This window comes from Staurois parvus, unplaced genomic scaffold, assembly GCF_062004578.1.
Source record: "Staurois parvus isolate SC_StPar_1 unplaced genomic scaffold, SC_StPar_1.0 ptg000131l, whole genome shotgun sequence".
Lineage (NCBI taxonomy): Eukaryota > Metazoa > Chordata > Amphibia > Anura > Ranidae > Staurois > Staurois parvus.
The window spans coordinates 3,620,267-3,632,664 of record NW_028317927.1 but is presented as its reverse complement, the minus strand read 5'-3'; the positions used below and the strand labels follow the sequence as shown (position 1 = coordinate 3,632,664).

The 12,398-nt window shown below is 40.1% G+C and overlaps 1 protein-coding gene across 4 annotated transcripts in view; it reads left to right on the top strand.

Annotated features, from left to right (window-relative positions):
* U2SURP (U2 snRNP associated SURP domain containing) overlaps positions 1–12,192 on the top strand; it is an 88,203-nt gene extending 76,011 nt beyond the window's left edge. For all 4 annotated transcript variants that reach the window (XM_089672562.1, XM_089672560.1, XM_089672561.1 and 1 more), the window contains exons 23-26: positions 1,452–1,562; positions 5,413–5,531; positions 8,227–8,394; positions 11,705–12,192. In XM_089672562.1, the coding sequence (XP_089528688.1) occupies positions 1,452–1,562; positions 5,413–5,531; positions 8,227–8,394; positions 11,705–11,843 (537 nt within the window). In that variant the 3' untranslated portion in view covers positions 11,844–12,192. The remainder of the gene's footprint in view (positions 1–1,451; positions 1,563–5,412; positions 5,532–8,226; positions 8,395–11,704) is intronic.
* The last annotated feature ends 206 nt before the right edge of the window (positions 12,193–12,398 follow it).

Sequence of the window (12,398 nt, the reverse complement as noted above, 5' to 3'; positions counted from 1 at the left end):
TTTGATGGTATCAATAGGGTTTTAGGACTCTTGCCCGTGACGTTCTCACATCCCGAGCCAGAGTCTTTGCCCACTATTCTCTCTTTATATTTTAGTTGACCCATTATGTATGTGCGTACATTGGTGTTTGTCTTGCTTACCACTCTGATTTTTTTAATAATGTCATAAATTATGCTCTATTGTATCCAATATTGTTTATGATTATGCATCTTTATACCCATAATGGTATGGTACCTTTAAAAGCCCCATTATTTTCTCCTACTAGGGTTTATATTCTTCTCTGTTCCCATAGGGGTGTGGTACCTGTAAAACCTTCACACAAGGACATGTGAGACCCAGTATCTCTCCAGCTCCCATCAATTTCTAATCTAATCTCTTTAACACACCCATTCATTGCCCCTCCTTGAGAATTTTTCTTAGGTTATGCTACAGGTAGGGGAGTCATTCTGCTATTACCTTCTTTTATACTGATCGGCTGCATTTTCTGGTTTAGTACTGGAAATGGTCGCATTGCCCCTGTTCCCAATGTTTCCCTTATGCATTTATTTTCTTTCCACATGCGGTCTGTAGTTACCCTGGCACTTGCCTGCCTCTTTAAGAAAACCTCTCTAGTTGTATGGCTGGACTTTTGCCCAGCAATCTCCCAGCATCTTTAATTCCTTGATATTCATAAGTTGGGTACCTTCCAACCTTTAGGTTGAGTGCACATATTTCCTTGTGGCATTCAGATTGGTTCCCCCATACTCTGCAATCTGTCATGTTTGGTAATTCTCACCTAGTTTGATAGGAAACCCCATTCCAGAACTTGTTCCCATTCCTCATCCCGTAGCTTCCTCTCTTTGAAATTGCCAAACATTAAAAAATTAGCCCTTTGTAATCTACAGGTCCCTGTTCTGCCTTGTATATCCATTTCCTAAAACCAACACTTTGTTCCTTATGCACCCTTTACGAGAAATTGCTCCTCTTGATCGTCTGCTATGACCTTCTCTGTCCTTCAGGGGTCTTCTTCATCTAATCTTGCTCATTCAGAGCCCTCCACTTCTGTTCAAGGAGGTTACTCTCCAGACAGGTCCTCTGTATAAAAAGGGGCCTTCTTCTCTCTGTTGCCCCTGGCAGCTGTAGATTTTCTTTAACTTCCCCTATTTTCTTCTTGGTAATCCCCCTTTTTTTCCCATTCCCAGTAGAATAATAGGTGGAAAGCTTGAGAAGCATGATTTGTTTGTCTGCACATTATTGTAATCGTGTAATTGGAACTGGGGCAAAGCACATTCCGGGCACCTGATAATTGCATATCTGCAATTATTTCATATAATGCGTTGCGGAGGGCAAGGGTGAAAGGGGCAATGTGGCTTGATAGTTTACCATTTAAATTACACCTTTTAAATAATAAATAAATTGGGAGTAGATACATTTTACTTTCTATGTTCATTGCTTGTTTTTTTTCCCTTTAGTTAAAAGTAATGAAGTTTCAAGATGAAATTGAATCTGGGAAAAGGCCGAAGAAGTCAGGGCAGAGCATTCAGGAACAAGTTGAACACTATCGGGACAAGCTTCTACAAAGGGTACTGTTATTACTTATATAAGTTTTCATCTCCTATTTGTCTTGGGTTACATTTCTGCTTACAGGTTACATTGGGAAGTCACCACCCATCTTTCTTTTTTTTAGTTTTCTAAAGATTGCTACCATTTAGACGGAAGTGTTGTGTTTTGGAAGTGACTGTGTTTGTTTCTGGGAAACCGTGTATCATGTACTCACTTTAGGTATTCATCAATTTAGGGTGGTGTAAAGGTCATTTTGGTTACACTGATCTGTACATGGTTTTTCTATTCTCAACTGTAACATAAGGTCAGAAACCTGAGTAGAGGCGCTTATGGTCACTACAGATACCTGAGCGTCATCAATCTTTATCTCCTGCCACATATTACTTTACCCAGGGAGAATGCACAACAAACTCGAGTCAAGCCCTCAGATTGATAAGTGCACCAGATTAGTAGTTAAGTAAAATATTCAAGGAAGAGCATGGAGGTGTAGTGTGTCAGTAACAAATGCTAGCCTGTAGTCTCTTCCTTATCAGATCACCAACTGGCTTTAGGGTCTCTTATGTCTTTTAACTTACAAAAGTCATGATTTTTCTGATCACCTGTGTGAAACTGGAGCCCTTTTTCACAGTGGCCAATTGATTCCTCTAGATAGAGAAGCTCTGTTATGCAAATGTCTGACAGGTCAGCACTTTCCTCACTAGAATGTATTGCCTGGTGTTGAATAACAATCTGGATGATTTCAATGTAGCTGTGATGCCATAGCCTTTTTATATGATTGTACTGTTGGCTTTCTCTGCACTTCAAAAAAAAATTAAGTTGGAATAATTTTTGTTGGCTTCTTGTATGTTAAAGGGACAGTCCCATTTACAGTCTAATTAGGATAACGCCTTTATATTTGTTAAATCTTGTCATTAGCATAGCAAATAAAAATAAAATTGCTCTTTTACCTTAAGTGCTCTGTTTTGATAACTTCAGCACTGAAAAATCTTACTTGGTTCTGTTTATGAGGGGGCTGGGCAGCTATGTTTGCAATAATTAACCCTGTCTGTCATGTGCAGGCAGATCTTCATTATCAGTTGTAAGTAGATTTGAACTCTGTCATAACAAAGGGTAAAAGTTTAGAAGCTTGGTTTCCTTCCTTGTATGTTAATGAGAAGAACCACTACCTTTCCTTTTGACAGAATCATTCCGACATTGTTCAGAAATCCTTGCAGTCAGCCTTCATGAGCTCATCTCCTAAGAAAGCTCTAAAAGGCAGAGCTGCTAGTCAGTAGCGCAGGGTCACATTTTCATGTTGGCTTGTTAATTTTAAATAAATAGATGAAATATCAGCTTGACTGCAAGCATGCTCTACTTGGAATTTAACATTCAGGAATGGCATTTAGCATGTAGGGAAAACCTAACAATGAACTTCTTATTTTTCTCCCTTTTTTTGGTCTGTTTAATATACCATTGGAAGCATTTTGCTATCTCTTTAAGTTACAGAAAACTTGTTTTCTTATCAGAAATTGAGTGGTGTTCACTTTTATCTCAAAGAGCCCTCTTAGTTCTAATCATGGACTACAAAATGATTAGACTTTCTTGTAGAAATTTGAGAGTAGGATGGTCTGAAATGTTAGGCAAAAGAAAACTGGGAAGGCTGACGGTCTATAAAAATGCTGTGTATTTTCAGCTCACAGCACTGAATCATTTCTGGCATATCAACCGATATTTATCTTGTCCATTGAGGGTCAAAGGAAGTCCTTAACCTTCGGCTTATTCTGCTACCTACAGGAGAATTTGACACTGGAAAACAAAAAAGTAGGTCAGCCCAAGATAAGCCCTCCCACTACCATCTTGTCTCAGGACACTGTGTCCTAGAAGGATCGATGACTTTTCTATAACTCTGCTATGTTTCTGGACTTTGCTTCTAGAGCTTTGTCTCTCTTGAGTTGCAGCTGTCCTTTGTGTCCATCCTGAGCCTGGCTTTAGGAGCACTGCATTTGCAGCCTACTGGACTGGAAGTTGTGGGAATAGCCTGGAAGTGACTTTAAGGTACTGGCTTCTGCAAATGGCACTTTCCAGACACTGTCCTGGTAAACGTTATCTGAGGAGTGATTTTCAGATTCAAAGCTGTCTCAGAGCTTTCACCGTTCCACTTTGAAAGAGACTTACATAGTGAGTAGGCTAAGCATCAGAAGCTACCTTATTTACTTAGGTTGGTGGGCACCTCTAAAACTCCTTATTTCCCACTGTGTCCATTGTGGAAGGGGTTAACTAAGCACTTTCATCTGGTGGAGTAACACATATGTACTTTTCCATCATACAGATGGTACTCTTTCTTGCAAAAGCCATGTACAACTCTGATCTTCTCCTGCTGTCTACCTACTTTACTTTAGTCACTTATGGGCTTTGTAGTATCTGGGTCTAGTCCTGTAAAACTGCTCAGGTCAGAGATTTTCTTTCTCAGGATAAATTCCAGACTCTCCAAACTTAGACTGAAACTACTCAGTCTAGGAGTTGTCTGACTCCCCTGTTTTCCATTTTGCCCACTTATATTCAAGACCTGATGTCTTGGGACAAGTCTCTGGACATACTGATTCATTTGGCACTGAAAACCTGCTTGTCCCTGCTTGTTGTCTCAGGAATCTGTCTCTGAATACTGGTAGTCCTTCCTTCCCAACAGAAGCCAGCTTGTTGGGCTTGGGAAGTACCCTGGCAACCTGTCAGTACAAAAGACAAGGTTGTTGCCAGAGGCTTGTCTCATGATCAACATTCTGGAACTTCAGGTGGTTTTGCTGTCTCTGCAGGCTTGAAGTATCCTGCTTGTAGGTTATCTGATCTAGATTCATTTGGACAATGCCATGGTGGTGACTACATAAGCCAACCGAAAAAGAGGAAGCCAAAGTCCCTCCACAGCAAGAAAGGTAGTCCGAATCATATTTTGGGCAGAACTTCACTTTCCCACCTTGATCACAGTGCACATCTCAAGTGTAGACAATTGGCAGGCAGACTTCCTCCAACAGTCTCTAGATCCAGGGGAGTGCCCTATACACCTAAAGGTGCTCCAAGATTTGTCATAGTTGGGCGCAGGATGTGGGCCTCTTGGTGCCAAAAGTTCAATAACAAACTGGACAAGTTTGTCTCCAGGTACAGAAATCCTCTAGTGGAACTGGTGAATGCTCTAGTAGCTCAGTGGGATCCTTACACCTTGAGCTATTCCTTTCCTCCCCTGAAACGTCTTCCTCGTCGGCTTAACAATATCAAGATTGAGGGCATTCTGGTAATCCTCATTGCTTTGAACTGGCCCAGTCGGATGTAGTATGCTAACCTGGTAAAGACTCTTGGCAGATGCTCTGTGAGCTCTTAGACACTGTAATGTAGGATAGTAAAACAAAAAATCCAGACAATGTAGGTCTTCAGTGTCATGACTGTTGAAGCTGAGGTTTTAAGAAACAAGGGCATCTTTGAATCTGATTCCTTCAGTGCTAGAAGCTAGAAAGGCTGCTTTCGGCATGGTCTGTCGCCGGACGTGGAAGGCATACTTCACTTGGTTTGAGTCTCGGACTTTTGCCATATAAGTTTCTCCATGGGGCAAATCCTCCTTTCTGCAGCTGTGCCTTGACCAGTATTTGAAACAGCACAGAAATGGTAGAAACCTGACTCTTGAATAATTCTCCCATGTAGCTTCCCCTGTTCGTTTCGCCATTTTCTGTACTTGCAGGGTCTTCATGGGATAAAACACAGGGAAATGTGCATGTATTGCAGGTTTACTGCATGTTTTTATGTTTCTTTTTTGTCTGGCATATGCTTTAATGATGGTTGCCTTTGAAACCACTAGATGGCAGTATGTTTTCAGTAATAGTCATTGACTGAATTTTTTTTTTTCAGGAAAGAGAAAAAGAGATGGAGAGGGAAAGAGACCGAGATAAGAAAGATAAAGAGAAGTTTGAATATCGGATAAAAGACAAAAAAGAAAAAGACGAGTCCACTCCAACAAGAAAAGAGAGGTCAGTATATGAAGCTTTTTGTTTTTTCTAGAGCATTTACTTTTCAAATACCTAAATTCCCATCTGCAAATTCTTGGTAAAGATGTTTAAAAAATAGCAAAATGATAATCCCTCCCAGCTCAGTTAATGATCCGTTTTTAGCTAGTATCCTTAGGTGCTGGATGTGCCTTCAGACGTCTGTGAAGATGTGGACTTGGACCCCAGTTTCCAGGCCCATCCTAAAACACCTACTTGGCTAATGTTGGGTGTCATCCAGATTAGTTACTAAGGCTTTATGGCCAGGAGGGACTGTACCCAGATCCTAAAGGCTGGGAAAGTTTTCCAGTCGGCACTGGTTCCTGTATGCATCGATCTTTGGGTTACAGTGTATCCAGTGACCTCGCTGGTAGGTTACTATGCAGGTTCAGGGCAATGGTCATTCTGGTGAATATTGATCAATCCTGAAGTACTGACAGCCAATCTAATTTCTTGAGGCCCAAGAATGTCAGAACAGTACAGATATCCCCCAAATGACCCCTTTTTGGCAAAGTAGACAGTCCAACGTACTTCATAAGAGGCATGGCGAGTTTTTTGAAGTTGTATTTTTTTTTGTAATTTTTCAGAAAATGAAAAAATTTAAAAAAATGTTTCACTTTTTTTTAATTTTTTTTTTTTACATATTGTCACCAGTGCAGTACAGCGTCGTCATATAACTGGCATTGCGGTGATCAGGGACACTGACTGGTGACAGTATGAAAAAAAAAATATTTTTTTTTTATTACCTTTTTTGTTTCTTTTTTTTTTAAGATTTTTTTTTTCATATTTCACGATGACCAAAGTAGTACAATGTTACCATAGTAACATTGTACTACTTTGGGGAAGTGATCAGTATTTTATTTTTTTTACACAATTTTCTTATACCAAAGAATTACTTTGCTATAAGCAAGCATTTACCTGAATGACATCGATTCATTCAGGGGTTTTTTTTTTTTTTTTTTTTTTTTTTGTGCTTAGCTGTGATTTGGCCACAGCTAATCACATGACATGTGCATGTGATTAGCTGCGACCATTCACAGCTAGACACTAGTATACAATGGATGGTATGAATGAAGCCATCCATTGTATACAACTGTCATGTGACCTGCTGTGATTGGTCACAGCAGGTCACATGGTACCGGCAACGGGGGCCGGTACTCAGATCTGTCATCGGCCGTGTCTGAGGTACATGGCCGGTGACAGATCGCGCCACTGCGCGGCTCTGCAGGAGCGCAATCTGCACATGTGTGGGAGGACGCCATATGGCGTCCACCCGGAACGCTGATGACATTTGCTGGTCGCCATTTGGCCATACGGCAGGCGGCAAATGGTTAAGGAATCTTTCTGAGTGGCTCTGCAGTCTACTGTGGCTAAGGTGGTAGTTTGCCAAGCCCTAATGGTCTGGTCAAAACATATGATTCCTTCAGAGAATCAGAACCAGAGGATTCTGCCATTTTGCAGCTTCTGAAAGCTTTTCCAAGAGCCTAAAGTTTCTTTGATGATTACATACAGCAACTTTCTTGGGTGGACACCATGTATGACCTTATGAGAAGAAAATGTTTGTTTAAACCATTCTTGGATGCTTTCATCCAAAGATGACTGCAGAAAAAAGCACTCTCTTACCCCTAAAGAAGAAGGCAAAGGTGACAGGTCAGAGACTGGTCACTCATTCAGAATCCAAGATGTGTTCCTTTTTTTAAGAAACTAGTGTGGGGCTTTAAGCAAAAGCCTACATACCTGGTCTGTAAGAAAACTGGATCCCCACGTTTTCCAGTTCTGGAGGCAAATCCTCACAGCAAAGGGGCAGCCCATTGGCCTTTACAGCTTCCTGGATGTCACAGATAACTTGGTCGACAGCATGGTATCCAGATGCTACAAGCTGGTGTTTCATTGTTTCTCCCACCATGTTTTATGCACTAAAATGTATCTTCAGATTTACAAAAAAGAGCAGTTTTCTTTGTACCCATGGAAATACAGCTGTCCCAAGTGGTCATGGCATATTTGTAAGAATAAGAGAGGGTCTCACGGCTTCTATTCCAACCTGTTCACAATTCCCAAGTAAAGCAGAGCTGATTGGCCTATTCTGGACCTCAAGGGTCTCAAGTTACTGATGGTAAAAAAAATTGTGTCTACCCGATCAGTAATAGCTTCAGTTTTTCAGGTGACTTCATGGCTTATTAGTGGATCAGAAATGCTTACCTACAAATCCTGGTTTTTGAGCCAGGAGGCCAGAAGGGGATACGAGAGGAGGATCAGGGCTGCTCTGTGCAAAACTTTTACACAGAGCAGGTAAATATAACATTTTATGATTTTAGGAAAATAAACTGAAGGTTTAATATCACTTTAACATGAGGACTGCCATTGGGCTTACAGATTTGTCCATACATGTCAGTTATGTTTTATCTTTGCATGTTTGACTTTTTTACATTGTGTTTGTTTTCCCAGTAAATGATCTTGGCATTTCCTCTTAGAATTTTGGCAAAATTCTAATCTTTACTTTAACTTGCTTTTGCACTGTAGTTCATTACTATGAGAGGCACATTTTGAGTTCATTTGCGTGTTAATTAGAATTCGTAATTGGATGGGAGTAGTTTTTCATACTTTATAGGCTTCTATAATATGTCTTTATAAATAAAGTGGTTCCTGTTACTATATTTATCAATTCTGTTCATTCTTCCAGAAAAAAGCGTCACAGTGGTTCCCCCAGTCCATCACGCAGTAGCAGTAGTAAGCGAGGCAAATCTCCTTCACCAAAATCAGAACGCTCTGAGAGGTCACACAAGGACAGCTCCAGATCACGATCCTCTCATAAAGACTCTCCCAGAGATGCCAGTAAAAAGTCCAAAAGGTGAGCTGTAAATTCATACACGCTATTTAAATAATTTTTCATAATTTTACATAAATTAATTTTCAGTCACTTCTTTTTAAAAAAGTATCCGTGTAAATCTGTGGATTGTATGCTGCGGTTGGCCCAATCAGCATTGTATCCTGCTGTTGGCTCATCACTGTCACATGGGTAGCCTTACTAAGTGATAATGGCACTTATGAACGTGGAAGGATTGCTATTGGAGCAGAAGACCTGAAAGTTGGTTGCCAAATGCTTCTAGATCAACTCCCAATACATTACACTTGCTTTATTTAAAGTAAATAAACCCATAGGTTTACTTTAAAGTTAAGTGTAAGCCAAACTTGTAGCGTGGCTGAATTGCCTTGGTTTGCAAATACAAACCAAAAAAGCAAAGACAATTCCTTCTATCTTCCTTAGGCTGTAACTGTGTAGTTAGTTTACACTATAATAATGACATTCTGGCATAATCACGGTTGCAGAAAATGTGTAAAAAGTCCCTTGCACCTCTCACTCTTGGTGTGGCTTCTAGTTCTAATTGAATTCAGAATCTTTTACCAAGCTAAATACTTTTTTGATGAAGGCTGCCACAGTCTTACTGATAATGTGGTAAGGAGCCTATTCAGAATCTGAGTGACATTTCTGCCTTAGAACTAGTCAGCAGCTTGCTAAACAATGGCAGCATTCAGAAAGCGGGAATCTAGCTTAAAGTAGAACAATACTCAGCCCCAACAATTCGGCATCCCCGAACTCCCCGTCCAGTCGCTGACTTCTTCGAGCAGTCAGCTTCTGGGTCTCGATCGCCGGCCGCTGTCATTGGCCAGGCACAAAGGACATGGCTTCCGCGCATGTGCGAAAATTCAGTCAAATATGACATTGCTGAATTTGTACAGTGAGCTGCGCTTGCTTGTACACGGGCGGACAAGCAGGTTAGTAGCTTTTAATGCAGAAGAGATCAAGAATGTCTCTTCTGTATTAAAAATCCCACCAGTCTGCAGATTCTATTTCTTTGCTGTGATTTTCAGTGCACTAATTAGAGGTGAGAGTTTGGCAGTTGCTGCCTTGTCTCTGCCTAACTGCTCACACTCTGTTTTTCTTAAAGCAGACCAAAGTGTAAAATAAACTGGTAGGCCTTTTATGGTAGGAGAGACATGAGCTGTCTTTTCTGCAATAAAATAAACCTTCCAGCCTGCATGCAGGAAAATGTACACTGAGCTGCGTTTGCACAGCTCAGTTTACGTTCTGGTACAGTGCCTATGTGCTGGGTTGACTGAACGCATGCACAATAGTGACACCATCCTCCACTAGCCAATGAGGATGACGGAAGACTGACACCTGTAGAAGCTGAGGAGAAGATGCTGGCCTCACAGGTGTCGGATCACTGAAGCAGAGGTAAGCATTGCAGACTTTATTCCGGTATAACTGCAGGACTCTGTTATTTAAACTGTTACACACTCTTAGGGGGTATGGTAAGGTCAGACTTAAAGCAGAACTAAATTGTGGGGGGTATATATTTTTAATACAGTGGGTAAAATAAGTATTGAACACATCACCATTTTTGCTCGGTAAATATATTTCTAAAGGTGCTATTGACATAACATTTTCACCACATGTCACTAACAAACCATGCAATCCATACATACAAAGAAACCAAAACAAATAAGTTCACAAATGAAGTTCTGTATAATAAAATGAAATTACATAGGGAAAAAGTATTGAACTTGTTAACTGGAATTTTTATTTATTACTTCGTACAAAATCCTTTGTTGGTAATTTTTGAACTTATTTGTTCAAGATGCCTCCTATAGGCAGAAACTAGTTAGATGTGATTTTGGCCCATTCTTTCAAAAAATAGTTTTCAAATTCGGAAGGTTCCGTGGGCCCTTTCTATGAACTCTGATCTTTAGTTCTCTCCATAGATTATCTATTGGATTCAAGTCAGGTGATTGGCTGGGCCATTCTAGCAGCTTTATTTTCTTTCTTTTGAAATCAGTTGAGCATTTCCTTTGCTCTGTGTTTGGAATAATTGTCTTGGCAAAATGTCAATCCTCGTTTCATCTTCATCATCCTGGTAGATGGCAGCAGATTTTTATTAAGAATGTCTTGGTACATTTTTTCCATTCATCTTCCTTCAATGATATGAAGTTTGCCAGTACCATATGCTGAAAAACAGCCCCACACCATGATGTTCCCACCTCCTAACTTCACTGTTGGTATGGTGTTTTTGGGGTGATGTGCACTGCCATTTGACCTCCAAACATGGTGTGTATTATGGCATCCAAAGAGTTAGATTTTGGTCTCATCTGACCAGACTATGTCCTCCCAGTATTTCACAGGCTTGTCTAAATGTTGTGCAGCAAACTTTAAACGAGCTTCAATATGCTTTTTCTTCAGCAATGGAGTCTTTCGTGGTGAGCATGCATACAGGCCATGGCAGTTGAGTGCATTACTTATGTTTTTCTTTGAATCAATTATATCTGCTAATTCCAGGTTTTTCTGAAGCTCTCCACAAGTGGTCCTTGGCTCTTGGATAACTTTTTTGATAATTTTTTTTCGCTCCTCAGAATTCTTGCGAGGAGCACCTGGTCACGGCCAGTTTATGGTGAAATGATGTCCTTTCCACTTGCTGATTATGGCCCCTACAGTGCTCAGAAGTTAGAAATCCTTCTGTAGCCAATGCCATCAATGTGTTTTGCAACAAGCTTGCAAAGGTCTTGAGAGAGCTCTTTGCTTTTACCCATCATAAGATGTTTCTTGTGTGATGCCTTGTAATGAGACACCTTATTATAGGCCATCAGTTGAGACTGAATCAGCTGATAATTTGCATTGAGAAGGGGCAGGATTGCTTTCTAATTACTAATAGACTTCTGCTGGTGTATTGGCTTTCCATGCCTTTTTGCACCTCCCTCTCCGTGTTCTCAATACTTTTTCCTTGTGTCATTCCAGTTTATTACACATTTATTACACAACTTAATTTCTGAACGTATTTGTTTTGTTCGGTTTCTTTGTATGTATGGATTGCATGGGTTACCGACGTGTGGTGAAAATTTCACGTCCATAACACCTTTAGAAATATATATACTGAGAAAAATGGCGACATGTTCAATACCTATTTTACCTGCTGTATCTGTACAAATATTTTAAACTGATCATTCTTCCATATACCCCCTCGCGCTGCTTCTGTTTAAGAAGGTAAATTAAAGATAATTTGTTGTCTTTGAGAATTCAGTCATATGAATTGATCTTGTAATGCTCAGTAGGCTTCAGTTTTTATATACAAATATCTCATACAAGCACAAACATTGTGTTTCAGGTCACCATCTGGATCTCGAACACCTAAAAGATCTCGACGGTCACGATCAAGGTCACCTAAAAAATCTATGAAAAAGTCCAGATCCCAGTCCCGGTCCCCACACAGATCTCACAAAAAGTCAAAGAAAAGCAAACACTGACAGGACTTCTAACCACCACGTTTTTTTCTTTTACTTTTTTCTTTTTTTTTTTAATGAAGATGTCATTTAAATTGCTTTTTTTTTTCTTTGTGCCTGAGACATTTGAGAGAAAAACTAAAAAAAAAAACCAGTAAAAATATCAAAAACCCAACAAGGCAGCATTCCTACATTTTCTGTGAATGCATGTAAGTAACTGCATCTGTAGAACTTGTCACTGTTTTATATTGTACAAAGAAAGCCCTGTCCACCGTAACTATGTATTTCCACCAAATGGAACTGTTTGTGCTAGGAATTTCTCCAACACTGTCTGTATATGATCTGCTGGCGGTAGTAAACATCATTTTTTTTTCTCGGCCTCCCCTATGCTTGTTTGTTTTAGAATGTGAACTTGTTTCCATGCCCTCATTTTTGTAGCTTTACAGAATTTGCGGTAGGTTTAAAATAAAACCTGAAATGGTTATTAACAGCTTGCTTGGGCCTTGCTCAGAGAAAAGATGCTTCTGGATATTAGCATGAGCTATTGGGATCCGAGTGTAGAAGTTGTGATTTAATGCT